The sequence below is a fragment of the Chlamydotis macqueenii genome, chromosome 8, assembly GCF_036417535.1.
Source record: "Chlamydotis macqueenii isolate bChlMac1 chromosome 8, bChlMac1.mat, whole genome shotgun sequence".
Lineage (NCBI taxonomy): Eukaryota > Metazoa > Chordata > Aves > Otidiformes > Otididae > Chlamydotis > Chlamydotis macqueenii.
This window is the reverse complement of record NC_141563.1, coordinates 34,052,024-34,071,221: the sequence shown is the minus strand read 5'-3', so window position 1 is coordinate 34,071,221 and position 19,198 is coordinate 34,052,024. Positions and strand designations below refer to the sequence as shown.

Here is a 19,198-nt window from a genome sequence, read left to right as displayed (position 1 = left end):
AGCAGCTGTTACATTTTTATGCTGCTGATAAATACAGCTGTACTTTGGTGCTTCCAAAGGTGTTCATGGTGTGAGCACGTATCACCCTGTGCTGTTTTATGCCTATGAAGCTCTTGCAGATTTCATGACCCTTTGTTTTCAATGAACTGCTTTAGCAACGCTAACAGTAGAGTACTATTCTTGTATAGGAAACCACTTAAATTTGCAGCCTTCACTAATAAGTGTCTGTAACAATTACTGCCATGATGTTATAATGCCTTACCTATTTTTCAAGAACTGTGGTTAATAATTCTAACACTTTCTGCAAAATACAGATTTGGATTGAAATGAAGTTTGAAAACACTCATCCCTAAAGAGGGGTCATAATATATTCTGGCCATGGATCGGAACGGCAGATTTCTCCTTAGTTTTCACACTTGCATTTACGCATAGGTGCGATATGGGCTGTGATTTTACTGAATTGGATCAATTTGGGGAATGTAAGAATTCTCTCATTGGTAGTTTTGTATATCTCTGATGGTCACTAATTGCACATTGCTTGATTCTGCTGCGGCTGTTCGGCTATATCGTGAGTAGTCCTGTAACGCACACAAATTGATAGCATATCAGGAGGACACTGATGTCAAGAATTGATTCTGGACTGGTTTTGGAATCAGTACTGAATGAGCATTTAAGACATCAAGACAGATTTCTTTTTTTTTTTTTACATTTTTTAGCATCTCTCTGCTGAAGAATTAGCAAGAAGAAGAGAGGAAGAAAAACTGAAACCTGCAAAATCTTCTAAAAGTTCAAAACAAATAAAAAGGTAATAGTTGATGTACATCATGTTCAAACGTGGATCTGCTAGAAGTGAAACAAATGTCTTGGGTAGTGTCAGGCTGGAAACTGCAGATCATTACAGTCTGAAATGACATGTATGCATTTCGAATGTTCCCCGTTGAAGTTCATGAGTAATGAAGTTTTTGTATTTGGTGGAAGGCATCCTAGTGTGGGGTGAGGAAATCCAGCAAGAAAAGGTTATTCCTCCTCTGTCAAGGAGACAGTGGGAAACTTGAAAAGTTTCCTGACTGTCCAACATCTTTAGAGAAATTTTCTTTCATTTTATAGTTCCTTTGATCCCTTTCAGCTGATACCGTGCTGTTTATTCACTGAAGAAAAACAGGTATGTCCCTATGAGTGAATAATCAAGGCTTCTTTGTTACTTAGGTCACTTTTCTTATACTCATTACTGCGTTTATTGTTTCAGGAACCTTTTCAGGTGAAAGTGTCTTCCGAAGCACTTTTAATAATGGATTTGGTGAGGATTAAGTTTTGTCTTTCTGAAAGCTATAATGTATGTGTTGTGGGTTTTGGTTTGGTGGATAGTTTTTTGTTTTTTTTTTTTTTTTTTTTTATTGGGCAACACAAGAAGATTGAGAAATACAGTACATACATTAACTTCTTTCCATACAGACCTAGAACTGAGAATGTAGTATTAAATAAAGCCCCTGAAGATGAATGTTGTCTTATATTATGCTAGTTTTTCTGGACAGTAAATGGTTGTACACTAGTAAGAGTGTTAGTGCTTACTACTCTCTGTCATACGTTAAGTATAATTTGCTTAAAGCTAATCTCTAAATTAGTCTGCCATGTAGAAATAATATCTGCTAGTTCATTTTCTACTAGTCTGAGAGCTGATTTTGTGTTTATAAAGCAGTGTGTGGTTTTTCAAAGACAACAAGTGGTACCAAAACTGGTGGAGTTTTTCAGCACAGCACACCATTGCACCGGTTTCGGTTTTTGAAGCTAGTGTTGCTTTGTGTGTGGAAGTGTTACACAAATGCCCTGTCTACATGCGTGTACGTAATGAGCAAACATAATCTTCTCTGTTTGCTTGAAATTGGAACTCTGGGTGTTTGAGAATCTCTGGCTGTCCTTCTAAATGTCATAAAGAAGTTACTGACTTGTGAAGCCAATGTATTCATTCCTGTGCAGGTCAAAACTAGGAGAAATTACACAACTTGAACTTTAATAACTGTTTAATATCATTTTAGCACTCTCATGTGTCTATGGCAGAAGTAATAGGGCTGCTAGGTGGAAGATACTCTGAAGCTGATAAAATTGTAGAAGTAAGTATCTCTTTATACTTTCTCTAAAGTAATAAAACTATTATGTTAATATATGTAACCTGAATAGATGTAAATGTTATTTCTGAAGGGCAACTACTTAAATATATTTAAGTTGAAGTTATTGACTGTAGTCTTGAAATGATAGAGTTATGTTCAAGTGTTGGCCTGTCAACTCTATCACGGGGAAGACCTGCTGTATGACTCTTAAATTTTATTTAACTGATGGAGATTTATTGCATTTATCCATCTGGAGACTTTTTCAACAGGTTTGTGCAGCAGAGCCGTGCAACAGTCTCAGTACAGGACTGCAGTGCGAGATGGATCCAGTGTCTCAAACGCAGGCCTCGGAAACGCTGGCTGCCAGAGGATTCAGCGTTATTGGGTGGTACCATTCCCACCCGGCCTTCGACCCCAACCCCTCCATACGGGATATCGACACTCAGGCTAAATACCAGGTACTGGCTGGGCTGTGCACTGGAAATAAATAAATAGAAAAAAAAAACCGCAACAACCCTAAACCCTCCCTGGAATTTATAATGTTAATACACATTATTGCTCTAATGCATCTCAAAATCAATTCACTAATGAATAGGCATAAATTATATTTTTTTAAATTTCAGAATGCTGTTGTGAAAAAGGTTGTATGTATTCTATGTGGGGTTTTTTGTGTGTGTTTGGTTTTTTTAGAGTTACTTCTCCAGGGGTGGTGCCATGTTCATCGGGATGATTATAAGTCCTTACAACCGAAATAATCCTCTCCCGTATTCTCAGATGACTTGTCTCGTCATTAGCGATGAGATCAGTTCTGATGGTTCCTATCGTAAGTACTGATATTTTATACATTGTCCTAATTTTTCTCTTCCTTTTGGATTCTAAGGGGAAAAATGTCTTTTCTTGAACGTGAGAAATAGGTATTTATATATTTCTGTTAGTAACTTGTGCTGTACAGAACCTGGAATTTCACTTAGAGAATAATTCTGCAAGTAGTCCATGCTGTCATGACAATAATTTACAGGTATAAATAGATAAAAATTGTTTTTCTATTAGTATTTCCCAAAGTTGGTGAAAGAAAGCTAAAGACTGGGACAAAGGTCACTGTTGTTTACATCCATTATCCATATGAATAGCTGAGAAACTGCTTTGCGTGTATTTCTTAGACGTTTCTGCGTTACAAAATTCTGAAAAGATCCTCAGATCGAGGAGACAGAAGTATAATAGCACAGGACTGGCTGCTGTAGCGGCCAAAAATCCTTATTTGAGTAACTTGGTGTGCAGAAGGTCCAAGGATCAGACTTGCCAGCTGTCCAGGAAAAGACAAGATAGCAAAGATGAAATGCTGTGCTGGCATGAATCCCAACTTAAGAGAACAAGTGCTTGATTAAAAATGTCATTGGCATTTCATGAACACAGGATGTTTTCCTTTCTTGAATAGTTAAGAACATCTCATATAAAATTTATGGCATTTCAAGTGATGATCAGATCTTCTGCTCGTTCCCTGATGTTAATTTGAGGAGAATTCCCCTGATAACAGTGGTAGCTGCCTCTTCTCTCTCCTCCTCCCTCCCCTTGTTTAAGTCTGGATTTTTGCATCCAGACTCCAGGGTTTTCCAGTTTTCTTGGCAAGGCAATAGCAGCAGCCATGTGACCCCGCTGTTCCCGCTTTGTTTTTTCCTGTGGAAGTAAGCAAGGGAGACCATCTGCCTGCAGACTTGCTGCGTAGTCCTAGGGGAAGGGAAGTGGCGGCCACATCTGTGCAGTAATTCCTGTTTGCCGTACTGATAGTACCGAGATTTTATCCTCATTTTCCGTTGTAGCGTGGAGTTAAAATGCTGAGAAGCTTTATCTGCCCTTGGAAGTAGACATTGTTTTGGTCACATATATTTTCTGTCTGAGATGACTTAATATTTATGTTTATCTCCTGAAATGGCTCTTTGGAAATGCTATACCGTGGCGGTAGCACTCTAGTACTGAGCAAACGAACAAAAAGTAGTATTTCATGTGAGCCATAAATATTTCTACAGATTAATTCTTACTCTTGGAAATGCATTCTGCACTGGACACTTCTCACATTTGAGATGTGTTCAAATAGCAAATTGTGTTTATTGCTTGCGTTTCATTTACTCTGAGGTGAGGTCTAGTTGGAAAGCATGCGTTTCATCTCATTAAATTCTTATCATCTTGATGTTCCTTTAGAATACTTCCTAAATTCCTCTTCCTCTACCTGCAATGAACTAGAAGAATTTCTTCTTTTAGGAGCAAAATTCCTCTGAAATCTAGAACAAGTCAGCTACTTCATACATGGAAAACACACTGTCGTAGTCTCCCTAAGATGTATGTGAATATTAAGTGAATAAAAAAAGTTGTAAGTGGGACTAGGTTATAAAAACTCAATTTATTTTGCCAGTTTTCTGTTATGTTGTAGATTATGTGTGCTTCCTTACGGCATGAGGAATCGGTGAGGGTAGGGAGGAGAACAGGTTTGTTCCCTGTTCCCACCAAAATTACATTTGGAATCCAAATCCAAACCTTAATGTTGGCAAGTAATGGAACTGCAAGTGTCTGCAGTCAGTAATAAATTATGAACAGCTACAGGGGAGGAAGGGATTGCACCTAAAACTAAAAAAATAAGAAGTGGAAATAAAAAAAAGGTTGAGTGTACCAGAAACGCTGAATAATTCTATTTAATTAATTACAGGCCTGCCCTACAAATTTGAAGTACAGCAGATGTTGGAGGAACCTCAGTGGGAATTAATATTTGAAAAAACAAGATGGATAATTGAAAAATACAGATTCTGCCATAGGTATTTGTCTACTTACACTATAAAGAGTAGCCACTTTAGGTTTTTTTGCATGTTTATTATTGATGTTTCAATAAAGACGCGTGTCGGATTTCTAGAGCAGTGCTATTTGTTTTTCTTTCAGCAGCAGTGTCCCCATGAATAAAATTTTCCATAGAGATTCTGACCTGACTTGTTTGCAGAAAGTAAGTTTTCTTCTTTTAATTTTTAGCTTTTTAAACTTGAAATTTTTTTTTTTTAAATACAAATCTGTTTTGTATCATCAGAAGTCACCTGGAGTTACATTTTTACAAATCAGAGATGTAAACAAATGGCAATGAATTTCTTCTGTAGTGCAGCTTATTTACTTACAAACAGAATGAAAGTAAGGATGCTGGTTTGAGAGAGCTGGGAACAAGGGTTACGTGCGGATACCAAGTTTGAACCTGAGTGTGGAGAAGTGTGAATGTCCAATTAATAATGGCTCGTCTCAGCACGTTGCATGCTTTCAGTGTGGAGAACTGCATGTTTGGAGGGAAGATCTGGGCTTCCTAGTCCTTTGTTCAGTCAGTGAAGCAGAGCTGGGACATGTCTGTCATGCCAAGGGGGTTCTCTAATTTTCCAGGCAGTGTAGTCCTTGCTATGGAGTTTGAAATAACTACAGCTGAAACATTAATTGCATAAACGAGACAAAAAATTTGCCCAAAGCAAAAGATAAACAGACAACATACACACAATAATTACCCACGTCTATTTCTTTTTTTCTCTCAACATGACTTTGCTTATAAACAACTTAAATCTGAAATGGAGTTGGTAGAATACTCTTTAATTTAGCTGTTTATAATTGGTTCTAAATAATTGGTTTTAAATCACCCAGTGTTCCTGTGTGACTGTTGCTTCCTAAAATTTGTATCGTACAGTTGAACGCTTTCTGTAGTGTTAATCCTAAATAATTAAATAAAAATCCCTTTGGAATACTTAGCAGCTAGAAGGGAAAAAAATAAACACTGGAAAAATGACAGTTTTAAAATATCTCTCTTTCTTTTGACTAGCTTTTGGAGTGCATGAGGAAGACTTTGGGCAACGTAATGAACTGCTTCATTGCTGAAGAGTTCTTGACTCAGATAGAAAACTTATTCCTTTCCACATACAAGAGTGAGAAAAAATGTAATGCTGAAGAAAATGAGAATGAATGTTCAAATGAATTGCCAATGTGATGGCTTTAACAAAGCAAAAGTATGGAATTTTTGGTTTATTTTTTCACTTTCTTCCCCTCCTCCCTATCATGTCAACTCTTTCAGAATTATTATCCATTTTAATAGGAGCTGTTACAGAATCCAGTGTCATGTAACTGTTACGGTTTGAACTTACTTTGAAAAAGTGTGTGTGACCTGCCTACACAACGAACGCTTAATACTAACGTTTTGTAAAAAAGGAGTGCCACAGAATAGATTGATTGACCAACAGTCTGCCAGTCGGGAAGAAGGTCAGCCTGGCAAGAATACTGTGCTTCAGTCTTCAAGGAGACTCTCTCAAGTCTTTCAGTTTGGGAATTTTCTTTGACTTTTTTCCTACAGGTACACATCCAACTCTGAATGAATTTGTTTCTTAATGCTTTAGGGATTGTAAGTTTGGATGAACTCAACGAAAGAGAAACGTAACTGAAATGAAAATTCTGTAGCTCACTGGTTTCAAACTTCCCTGGTATCCAGTCTGAAGTTTTATTCAGTTGTAGTTTCACACATCATCCGATTTCCCGCTCCCGCCCCGCCTTGATCCCTACGGCCAGGTAGCTTTTTGGCGTGTTCTTTGCCATTTTGCTTCTCTGTTGGGGAGGAAAAGCTGGCAAGTTTTTATGACTTCTCAGTAGTAGTTGTGCTTGTTTCCAGTGGAAATGATGACTCCTGTCTTACTACAGGTTGCAGTCTTTCTGATCTTCCATTCTATGGGGAGATATTAGGTTGTTCTGCCAGATCATTGTGATTTGTCCACTTTTAATTGCCACTGTTTCCTGTGGAAACAAGAGCTCTTGACTGATGGCAAACTGAGTGCAACAAGCAGACAAGTATTTGTCTTTTTAAAGAAAAAAACCACCAAATTTTGTATTCAGAGTCTTCTTATAACGTGCAGTTCAAGAAGAAAACATACTGTTTTGCATCAGTTCTTCGGTTATGATTTCATACCAGTATAGATTCAGATAAATTGGTCATAAACAGATCTTGATTGAGAAGTTTCTTGATTGCAACTTGGAAATGTTTCATGAGCGATGTATCACTGTGAATCTTTATAGAAAAAATGTGCTTTAAATTTTGCTTTCTATATTGTGAGGAAATTTGACTTGTATACAGGTATTAGATTATAGATATTAGATATACAGAGATTTATCTTGGGCAAAGTCTCTCAGAGAGGTCCAAAATATATTTGAAAACATGAAGCAAGCAAGACCTTGAATTTATATCTAGAGGGGTGACAATGGACTTAATTCTTTTTTTTAAAAAAAAAAGTATATGTGTATATATCTAATTCTACATAACAAATGGCATTTTAAGATTTTATATGTTTACATTTTTAACTTCAGCTTTTCATTTGTATAGAGAGTTTGAAAAGCTTTAAAATTGTAGAGTTGCATCCCAAGGAGAGACCTTCTGTACAGGAAGTTAAAATCACTTTTTTTGTCATGCCTCAAAATGTCAGTCTCTGTTATTCAGTGGAAGGTGCAGAGCCTTGATCATACGAACATACGAGCCCTGGATACTCGGTGATTCTCCCAACGCAGATTCAAGAGCTATGGACTTAAAAACATTGGGGAATGTTCTCTGCTGTCTTCTATGTTCTGATCTGCTGGTGCGCAGCTTTAGATCCCACTACTCTGTCTAACTTACAAACTTGGTGTATCCATCGACATAAGGCATGGTGATTCAGTCTGCGTGTATTCTAAAATGTCATCTTTGGGACTTCCTAATTAAAAATATTGCATGGCTTTCTCTAGTTCTAGTTTCAGCTACACTCTTGGTAAGAAAGCATTCCTTCCCTACTTAGTTGTGGAGTGCCCTGCAGTGTAAGGTATTCTTGTGCGGTTTGGCATAGGTTACTCTCTAGAAAAATCACACAGTATACATGTATGTACTAAAAGCTGAAATTGGTTCAGCTCTCTCCAGGGGAGAGGAGGGGAAGGCCCCTATTTCTTTTATTTTTCTTCTTTTTTTTTTGTTTGTTTAAACAAGTAATTTTCCAAGAACAACTCAGTTGAGGAAAACAAACAAACCAACCAAACCCCAAACCAACCACCCAGAAAAAGTTAACAGTGGGGCCAGTGATAGTAAATACTCTTTTCCTTTTGCTTGCTGCTTTGATATTCCTGACTGATGGTGTACAGGAGCCTACAAATAAAGACTGTGTATGAAGTATTGACAGATGCCTTCCATATTTTTGATATGAAAACATCCGCTATTTACTCCAAGTCAGCGCCAGTAACAAAGGGATTCAGCTCAGTGGGACAGCACTAGAGGGAGCTCTGTCACAAAAAAAAAAAAAAAGTTGGAACTAGGAGCAAAACTGTTCTTACTCGTGCATGTGAACTTCTGGCTAGGGATTGAATTTTATAACCACGTACCTTGGATTTGTTTCTTTCATTTGTTCTTACAAAGGCTCTGCTTCAGAAAAAGCTCCTTCAGAAAATTCTCCACTGGTACTTTGTGGCGGGGACACCAAGATGGTAGATCGGCATTTTCCACACTTTCACAGAGATAACCCTGGCTGTAGGATCACTAAAGTAATGGACTGGGTTTGTTTTCCTGGGCAACTCCAGGGAATTCTGAAGATGATTATCACATTACCTCTCAAACAACAACATTCGTTACCCAAATTTGATTCAAGTGTGTGGGTTCTAGCTCTCTGCCAGCAGCAGGAGCCAGATAAACTCCTGCTGTGCTAGCAGAGAATTTGGTTTGCTGGGTATTACTGAGCAACAAGGACATGGTGTTGTGCAGGGGAAAGAGAGGCCACGGAGGTGGAAAGCAAGCAGCACGGAGGTGTACCGGGCAGCACGGAAGGCGGCGTGGGGCAGAGCAGCGCAGCCGGTGACTGCAAGGGGAAGGAAACATCCTGTGCTGGTGCTGCGAACCCGGCGGAGGAGGCGAAGGACGTCGGGACGCGCGCAGGGTGACTTCATCCGGCCCCACAGAGCCAGCGCATGGGAAGTAGCTGGCTGTTAACATCTTGGTGAACATTGTAATCATATTTGATACCAAACAAAGTATTTAATGGCCTAGATAAAAGCATTCTGGTTGTTTAATGGGAAATGCCTTGCTGTTTTACATGACCTAGTGCCCTATTTTATGAGATTTAGAATTGTGCTGAGAAATTGTTTCCATGGAAGCAGAGATCACTAAAGAAGTAATGCACTCCATGTTTCCTACAGGGTTATTCCTTTTACAGCCTGCTGTTCTAAATAATTAACTCTTGTAGTGCCATTACAGCCTTGCATGGATTAAAGGAATTATACTTTTTCATTTTTTTTGTGTCATATAGGCATTACATACATATATATATTTATATATATATGTATATAGATATTTGGAAATACTTTTGTCTTTAAAGTAAGTCTGTTCTCTCCTTATTTACAGAGGAGAAAATCCACCAGTACAAAACAAAGTCAATGGAAAAATGCACTTTTATTTTGACACTTTATGCCGCTCTGTCAAGGAAACGTAAAATTATTCCCTCTTTGCCCTTCTCTTGCCACCATTCTACGCTTTTTGCTTGGTGATGGGTGTATTGTAAAACCGTCATTGTGCTTCTGGCCACCTTTGAGGGAAGAGACAATGACTGCAGTTTTTAATTAAGGTAACAGCAGTGAGAATCTTCCCCCAGTAGGGAAAACAAACCATCTTGTTTAGTTACCTGTGGTTTTTCTCCCATATATTACTTCTGACAAACCGCTTTATTTTTCTCTACGTCACTAAGTGTCTATAAGAAGGGGAAACTGTCAAATGATAATAGGAGGCTGAAACCAACCATGAATGTCTGTGAAAATCATAAAAGCAAAGTACTACTTACCACAAAGTCCCGAGCCTGCCTGGCCATGGGGCGCTTTCTGAGCACGAGGGCAGCACAGCTCTCAGCCGTACAGAAAGGGCCATCGCTTCACCGACGCTGGGCGTGAGGCTCTGTCCTCCAGAGAGAAGAAAAACAAAAGTAACTGTCTCTAAAGTTCATAATGTTAAATGAAATAAAGACGAGATATGAGTATGTAGGTGACAGTTAAGTGGATTTTGACTTTGAAGGAGGGATGTGAAATTTTTTTGTAAAAGCAGATTATTGTAGGTAAATGAATGACATCATAGAAATTAAAAATGGGAAAAGAGCTACTAAACTATTGTCAAAGAACCATCAATAAGACAACATGAAATACCTAGCAATTTTAATAAGAATTTTAGCTGAAGATCTCAATTATTTCCTAAGAAAGGTAACTACTGTTGGTTTTATCTGAAGGAAGGGGAAGTGGAGAGGTGTGATAATATGCTATGACTGAGTCAGGGTTACTTTGAAGAATTTGCCTCCTCTTTGCTCCCTCAAGTAGTGTGTGTTTCTGTGGCTTATTCAGAAATAGCTCTAGCTGCAAAGTTTAACTCCAGACTGTGCCCTTCTCTGGCGGTAGAGGGTGTTTACATCTGGAGCTGTGATTTTAAACCTCCACTGTGTTATAAATACTCACTGGCAGGCAGGGTAACTTCCTGCCGCTCGCACAGATGCAAGCCGTCACTGCAAGCAGACCAGCTTGCATTGATGTGAAGCCAGGCAGGCCCTCAGGAACACAGCAGCACAGGTAAAAGGAGCTGACTGCAAGGCAGGGTGCAAGCTGTGTTGGAGGAGAATGTTCTGTGGTCATTACTGGTCCCAAAATAATGATTTATAAAGCGTCTGACAGTGTTTGACAAATCAGATAAATGGGACTTCTTAATGCAAACTAGAAAATATCTTTCAGCTGCTGCCAAAACACATGGAAATGGTAACTCGTGCTTTGCAGATCATTAGGACACTTGGGAGCTTCTGGAGTGTGCTGCAAAAGGCATTCCTCAAAGTTCAGATTGAAAAATTTCTTCAGAAACAGCTAACAACTTTGTAAGGGTAACGCAAGCATGAAAATCATCATTCCTAGCGCCGCCTTGGGATGAGTGTGTGCCAAAGGAAAAGGGGGAGAGCAGCTTTCTGTGCTGGAAGGTGAGACTGCACTCCTGTGCTCTTTTAAGTAGAGCTCTTTTAAGAACCGTCGTTCCTCCTGAATTGGCAGCTACTCCAGGCAGTATACATAAAACTGCAAAAGGGTTTGTTTTATAAATATATGAAAGTAGAGAGGAGGAAGTCCGTAACAGTGGAATGATACAGAAGCTGGGTGATGGAAAACACAGGAAAAACCATGCAGGAAGTGGAGGGGCTGCAGCACCTCTCCTGTGAGGCCAGGCTGAGAGAGCTGGGGCTGTTCAGCCTGGAGAAGGTGCTGGGGAGACCTTAGAGCGGCCTTCCAGTGCCTAAAGGGGGCTACAGGAAAGATGGGGAGAAACTCTTCAGCAGGGCCTGTTGTGATAGGATGAGGGGTAAGGGTCTGTTTATGCTGAGGGTGGTGGAACACTGTCAGCCAGAGAGGTGGTGGAGGCCCCATCCCTGGAAACATTCCAGGCCAGGTTGGACGGGGCTCTGAGCAACCTGATCTGGTTGGAGATGTCCCTGCTCCTTGCAGGGGGGTTGGACTGGATGGCCTTTAATGGTCCCTTCCTACCCATACTGTTCTATGGTTCTATGAACTGAAGCACAAAAAAAAGTCCAGCACCTTCGATGTTCCTGATGCAGCAAATGCCCTGAAACATGTCTGAGAGCCGATACAAACTGCACCCCAAGTACATCACAGCCGTTAGGAATGCTTCCCCACTTACCCAAATCTGCCTGAACCAGCACGACTCTGAGAAATCTAGGTGTGATGTAGCTGATGTAGCCTATCGCTTTGAAAAAGATCTGAAAGATTACTCTGTATTTCATTCTAACAGTACATCGACTGTCTCTGTAAATGGAGATGCTCTGGATATTGAACAGATAAGGATTTACTGTGTTGATGAAGAGCCACCAGGGTTTTGCATGAGACAACTGGTCGGTGGCATTCGTGCTGCAGTGATACTGACCGCTGGCTTTGGAATCGCTGGGCTGGTTTTCCTGAGGTGGCTGCAAACAAGAAAATATGAGAAAGTTGAGATTAAAGAAATGAGTGAAATAAGAACACGAAGCTTACAACTGCCCTGATCTGAGAAAAAAAAGAAAGGCATCTGAAAAAAAAGGCACAAAATATGAGTAGCAAAAAAACTCCGTGTATGTGGAAGGATTTGAAGAGGTCTTTTTTCCTTTCTACAGGAATTTCTACAGTGATTGTTCTAAATTATTCTAGTTTAGTAAGAGTGACTTTTTTGGTTTGGGGTATAAACTAATTTGAGAGTCAGTTACCTAAATATTTTAAATGAGTCCCAATTTAGAGGCTAAAAAAACTGTTACAGCTGTCTATTTAGCATAACGTAGAACGCTTTCACTAGTACTGCAGGCCAGGTTCAGCTTGTTGAAATACTCTTTGAATGGTTCTTGGTATATTATTGAAACTCAAATACTTGCCTTGGAGTAAACTGGGTTATATAGCTGCTTTTCCGTTGTAAAGACTTTTTTTTTTTCAGGGGTGGGGAGGTTAAGTTGTTGGAACTTTTTTTTTTATCAACAAATAATTTCAGAAATATTACTAAATAACCAAATAAGGTTGTGGTAAGCTACTCTACAGCACCAGAGGCTTTTATACAGAGTCACTTGTTAGGAAACATTCCTGCAGTCACTTCCAGATGTGGAGACCTCCGGTTTCCCAGTTTGTATTCAGGCAGCACAGCGAGCTATTCCCACTTGTGCTCTTTAACAATGGGCTGACACTCCTCGTCAGCAAAGATCCCTTGATCTCAATGCAAGTGTACGCTAACCTTGGTGTTCTGCCCAAATTCAAACTCTGGTAATAGCTTTCTGTCTACCTAAATTCCCCTTGCAGTTTTAATGGGAAGAGATATTTTTCAGTGTTGTACAGCTTCACAGAAATACTACACAATGCTTCGGGACAAGCTGAAAAAGAGCTTTATTCTCGTAGAGCTGCAGGGGGAATTTAAGAGCAGAGTGTAATTAGTGAAGTTGGAATTGGGCCAAGACACTAGAACTGGACTTCTTTGCTACCTCCTCATCTGCTGCATTCCTTGTTTGGGAGGTCACATCCACCATGAAGGGCATTTTAAACAAAATAATGCTAGTTGCTACATGTTGAAATACTGGCAGTTATATTCTCCGCTCTGTATACGGATGTCTTGCAGTCCCATCAGTCTAATCTGCTTACGTTCAAAATGAGACCGCTACGCGCAGGCACTGCAGCAGGGTCAGCTCTTTTATTCTGTTAATTAGTTTCAACGTTACTAGTTTGTAATTCTAATAACAGTCAGTAATGCGCTACTTCTCGGGCAAACTATTAAATATGCATCTCTCATTCTACTGAATGAACAGGATACAAGGATAAAAGTGAAGATGCTTGGATTCTGTTTCTGCCTTTGTTTATAATAGAAGAGGAAAAGACTTGCTCTTTGAGGGGAGTGGGAGGGTGTTAGTTTAATAGTTTTGGCTCAACATATGCCATCTCCATTGAACCTCATTCTTGTTCACTTACCTGCTGGGACAATTTGGGCTTTGGATACATAGGATGAGGCATATTAAAACACTCAAAAACTCTGGAGCAGCGTCTATAATTTATTGTGTTACAGGAACACCTCCCAGCTGGTTGTTTTTCAGTCAAATACACACATTGATATATATACAATGTGATGGAAGATGAAGTGAGAATTTAATATCTAGGCTGAATTCCCACAAGTCAGAGGAAAATTCAGAACTTAGCCTAACTCCACACAATTTTGCAATTAGGCTTTTATAAAATGGATTAAATTAAAAATCTGGAGCTGAGTAGCCCTCAGTGCTGAAGAAACGTAGGATCAGAACGAAAATTTTCCAAGTACATTGCTTAACCATTTTCTTAACTTACGCAGAGCTGATAAAAGCTATGTGTTTGAGAGGGTGGTGCTGTCCAAGATCATGAGATGTGCCATCTTTTCTGGAGAGCTACTGTGGCTTTCAACATTCTTTTAAACTCACTGCAGTTTTCTCATTTCTGTCATAAGAAAAAAAATCATAGTGAATGAAGAGATTTTGTATTAGAATATAAACATGTAGACATTATTTTGATTAGGAGAGGCAAAAGTGACTAACTGTTGAAAAAATCTAATCAGATAACAGTTTCAGCATCTTTCTTTGGCTCTTGCTTTTCTTTTTAGAAGCTGAGACTGAGAAGAGAGGCTGTTGTGGTGCCATTCCTATTTTTATAACTCATTAAAGGACTGCCTCTAGGAAATCATGGGTTGTGGTCAGTTATTTCCTTGCTAGTCATCAAGCACAAGCAGACTGCATGCTGCTAGGGGACTGGGAATGCACTAGGGTCATTTAATAGGAGCGATAAGGTATGTGTCTGCAATTAATCAAAAGAATGGGAAGATTAATTGCAGTGCAGAGCTCAGAAAACCTCTCTTTGGATCAGATCATTCTACTTGAGTAAAGCTATGTAAAGCTACTGTAGGATCTGGACTTTAATAAACCAAACATACCCATTGCTCCTGCTAAGCACTCATTTCTCTCCTGCTGCTCCAGTCAGACCACCTCTCAGGCTATATATTAATATCGTTTTTGCACATGCTAAATCAAGTATTTCACTGTAACAATCCATGATGTTAGGCTTGTTTGACTTCTTGTCCACTGATGTTCTCTCACTGAAAGGGGAAAAAAACTCCTTGTCAGCTTTAAATTTTGCAAAATTAAAACGCTTTTTATTATTCATTCTAATTTAGAAATTTCTAATTCTGAAATTCCTAGTTATTCTTTTCCTGATTACATCACCCTGTTGTAATGGTGTGTGTGTTTGATGTGTTTAAGTAAGCAGGCTTTCCACTCCTCGCAGTGGGATCTGTGGGCACAGCCAGCATGCTGACAGTGATGGTGGTTTTATGCGCTCGACGGCGCCGGCTGACAGCGTTCAAGCAGCGCCCTGAACAACGTGATTAACATCAATCTGGGATCGGTTTCTGTGGGGTCTGCTCAGGCATACATGTATTCAGGGGACTGTTTTGTTCTGAAATGCTGTTTTAATACTCTGTATGTATAAATACATATGTATTTATGCATCTGTTGGTGAGCAGAGACAGAAATAAAGGCATTGCTGATATGAAAGAGTGCCTCTGTGCTATTACCCACCTGTATTATCTAACAGAGGCCATGCTTCCTTTAACGAAGGTAGAGCCGTCTGCTGTTGAAAATAACAACAATAACAAAAAAAAATATTTGTTGAAAATAAAATTCCAGCTGCTGAAAGGCTGCCTTAGAAAGCTCAAAATAACCACTGGCAGATAAAAAAATCCCAACACCGTGCTACGGCTCTGAAGGGGATAGTGCTGCCCTCTCCATACAGCACCACGACCTTTGTGCAACTGCATGAAGTGGGGTTGGGCCTTCTCTTTTAACTTTTAGTTAAAACTTTTTTAACCACTCAAGATCTGAGGAAAGTGCCAGAAGCACTGCCAGCACTACAGCAAGGAAATGAAAGATAAGGATTCATGGAAGGATTAAAACCCTCTTAAACTCTGTTCCCTCTATTCCCCCTGGTAAAATCCATGCCTGCTTACATACACAAGTATGGATTCTCCAACGCACTGACACAAAATCCCTGCAGTAGTTTGCAAATGACTGGTGTGTGTGCGCACACCTGTACGTAAAGACACACACACCACTATTTACGGCAGAGCAGGCAACCCCTGGGGAAAGCTTTGTGGCAGCAGACCCCGCATTGCATTCAGCCAGCCTGCAGCCGGCTCTAGCTCTTATCAGTGGTAAAATAGCCCAAAACTCCTGCTGCTTTGGAACAAAAAAGAATCCTCTTCTGGTCTCATCTTCCCCCGATTAGGAATAATCTCTTTATGGATGTTTAGACTGGGATTATTGCCAGATTAGGTTAATGATGTGAAACAAAGCGCCTGCCGCATAAACACACCCAGCCTCTATCTTCTTGTTTAGATGGTAAAACACCAGCGTGTCTGTGATGTTACGCATTTAGTGACAACTACAGACAAGATCCCCCCAATAGTCTTTAAAATGTTTAGATCTCGGGGAATCACCTCAGAAAAAACAAATCAATTTCTATTGCTCACATATTGAAACCACTTTTTCAGAGAACAGTTAAAGAAGTAACAAATGGGCCCTTTCTCCGCTTCTCCTTAATTGGGCCAGTTAATGCAATCAAACAGATCGTCTTCCTGGTGCAGGTATAATTATCCTTTCCAAAGCATTTCCACTGATTTGCCTCAGGGTTTTAAGAACTGCAATTATCTCTTTTTTTAATGCTAAAATTAATCTTAAGTCATTACAACTGCTATCAGATCAGGAGAAATCAATGTCCAGAACTTTTACAATTATTATTCAGCAGTTCTAACAAAACTCCTTGTACCGGGATTTATCTAGTTAAAATTTCATACACGCCGGGCAGCCTGACAAGATTCACATCTCATTTTCCTGACGATCCCTGTTCCCCAAGGGATAACACTCTTACACTCCTACTCCAGCACAAATCAAGCACCACAGAAACAATTAGGAGGACTTTGTATTATCTAAACGAAAGACTGAATGAAAATGCATTTCTAATTTTCCACTGAGATTTTTTCATGTGAGCCTAACAGTAATGTGGCATATGCACCCAACCCTTTTCAGCTAATGTCTGGCTTTGTAAGGCTTGAAATTAGAAATCTCAGCATTTTTACACCCTCAAAAAACTAAGTGGACCAACTAGGAAGTAATTGGATGTGGCTATGCAGTGCAGACGCGCTCTTCAGCACTTTTTAGCACAGGTCTGTGGACTTCTCCTTTCTTCTTCCTATCTTCATGTGCTCTTTTCTGTTGTTGGAAATAAGAGAGCTTTATAATTGTCTCAATTCTGCTGAAGGACTTAAGCAAAATCAGGGAAGTATAGAAAGTTAATTAATGCTCCCTTTTTTCAGTCTCTCCAAATAAATTTTGAATTTCAAAGAGCTAGCACAAGAATTTACTATTTTCATGTATGTTTTTATGCAAGTCAGCTGCTTTAAAAGAAGTTTACAAATTATGTGAAAGAATGAGAAGCTAGCAGAATAGAAACTATTATGTGAATAGCCTGTTTTGCAACTACTACGCAGCCAACTTGCCCACTAAAGTGCAATGGTTGTCAGATCTCGCAAGCTGAAAGCAATATGTAATGCTAGAGTTCATTTTCATCACTTCATCTTAAGGCTCTCAAAATTAGAAGTTCCTAAAATGTATTTAATCTGAATGTTCGTACACGTGGTTCCTTTCACTCCCAGTATCTTGTCTACATTTATTTTACCCCAGGGAAGAAGAAAAACAGCTAATGCACTTAACTCTGGCTTGACGAGCATCCTGGCCCAGCAAGGTACTCAACACTAGTGCAAGTCAACGTCGGATTGGCAGTGATTCCCAGGAATGCCAGTGGCACTAACAGACTCCTTAGTAGGAAGAGATCAAATAATCTTTTATAGCTTTTACCGAGAGTCTTTCATTTAAATATCGTAAAACAGCAAGCAAAGACAAGACCATTCCTTACTTACAACCTCTTCACATGTGTCTTGGAAAGAAAGGACTGTATTGAACTGTGTAACAACTTTTAGAGGAACAGGTTTGCAGCAAACTTCTGTGTGGTTGAGTAACTCCATTTTTGGATTTTGAATCTACTTTTTTTTTTTTTTTTTACATCAGCGACATAGATAACAAGCAGAAAGAGTTATTAACAAATTCTTAAATAGCATATAACTGGTATGTCAGTGGGGCAAGGGAGGGCAAGGGACAGTTAGTACACAATAGAATACACTCAGTGGATCGAGAGAGGATATTCTAGTGAATGAGATTTGGAGAAATCTCATTATATATGAGAAGATTTATATAAAAGCCAAATATTTTATTCTTTTATAATTTTTTTTTTTATTTTTCTTTTTTTTTTTTTCAGCTGAAGACTGACAACTTTTACCTGACAACTTTTTAATTGTGATGATCAAATCTGGTAGCAGGGAGACTGTAGTACCAAATTGTTTCCACCTGAATATACGGAAAAAAAAACCAGAGTTAATTTTTTTTTTCATTACTTCTATTGGACTTGACATTTGCTTGTGTGAATAATTTCATACACATACAAAATCTCATTCAGTTCAGTGCAACTTCTTATACAGAGAGATACACAAATACTAATGGACATATCTACACAGGAAAATTGTACCTGTTGAAGTGTTAATTCATTAATTATGCTAAGGACTACTGGATAGTGTCTTCATACGGTGTATAAGAAAAGCAAAAACTTCAACATGGTCTTCTCTAGTCAGTCCAGGGGTTTTGATGTTAAGTGGTTTCCTCCACATCAACCTGAAGCAAAGATTTGGGGACAAGTAATGATAAATGACTCTGTGAGCTCCATCCTACCATGTACTGAGTTCACAGGCGTTTCATATGCATTTCATCTTTGGGGAAAAAAAAAAGAAGACAGTTGTAAAAATGATTCACAATCTGAACTCACTTTACGTATCAGTTTTTCAGCAATGAAATTCAGTGCCATGCTGAGGTTCATTAGAAAATCTATACATCACTTACGATCTCTAAGTGGGTCTTAGGCAGTCCTAAGGCATGAAAACTGCCTTCTGGTCTTCTTTACAAATGTGAATTGCAGTCTTTTTTTTGAAGAAGAGAGGAAGCTAGTAAGCAAAATCTCAGCTACAAAATAAGTTTACTTGTATTTCCTCAGAAAAAAACAGTTACATGTATATATATTCATTTAAATTAAAGAGGAACCATGGTATAAATGACTAGTTAGAATGTTTTTAATTATATATATCTATTTAGAAAAAAAACCACCACTTTATAACTATCCAATTACTCAACTGTTTACCACATTTTCATACAGACAGACATTTAGTGTTGGTATCTGATAGAGAGATCCTATAATTACCTGTGCCGTATTTGCTGCTTGTCTGCTTTGAAGTTTTAATTATAAGGAATACCACTTGGGGAGAGTTTGGAAGTGCAGAACGTAGAGTACAATTTTTAGCCCCGTCCTTGCACACTCAAAACATCCGTTGAGTTTAAAAGGAATTTAGGGACGTCAGGAATGCAGAAATAGCTCCT

At 39.0% G+C, this 19,198-nt stretch overlaps 1 protein-coding gene and 1 long non-coding RNA gene across 9 annotated transcripts in view; one reads left to right on the top strand and one right to left on the bottom strand.

The window, feature by feature from the left end:
• Positions 1-15,198, top strand: part of MYSM1 (Myb like, SWIRM and MPN domains 1) — a 24,819-nt gene extending 9,621 nt beyond the window's left edge. For 2 of the 8 annotated variants that reach the window (XM_086752956.1, XM_086752962.1), the window contains exons 12-20: positions 717-805; positions 1,108-1,162; positions 1,247-1,297; positions 2,034-2,108; positions 2,375-2,563; positions 2,796-2,928; positions 4,804-4,909; positions 5,031-5,091; positions 5,938-9,396. In XM_086752956.1, the coding sequence (XP_086609082.1) occupies positions 717-805; positions 1,108-1,162; positions 1,247-1,297; positions 2,034-2,108; positions 2,375-2,563; positions 2,796-2,928; positions 4,804-4,909; positions 5,031-5,091; positions 5,938-6,102 (924 nt within the window). In that variant the 3' untranslated portion in view covers positions 6,103-9,396. Of the gene's footprint in view, positions 1-716; positions 806-1,107; positions 1,163-1,246; positions 1,298-2,033; positions 2,109-2,374; positions 2,564-2,795; positions 2,929-4,803; positions 4,910-5,030; positions 5,092-5,937; positions 9,397-14,948 lie in introns of those variants that run through there. The other 6 variants (XR_015259146.1, XM_086752958.1, XM_086752959.1 and 3 more) reach the window with 6 other exon arrangements.
• On the bottom strand, positions 6,315-19,198 carry LOC147600003 (uncharacterized). Its single transcript, XR_015259147.1, has 7 exons — positions 19,023-19,198; positions 18,054-18,121; positions 17,427-17,535; positions 14,599-14,756; positions 13,983-14,108; positions 9,944-12,100; positions 6,315-6,896 (listed from the first exon to the last, which is right to left on the bottom strand). It is a non-coding gene; the product is annotated as an uncharacterized LOC147600003 (long non-coding RNA).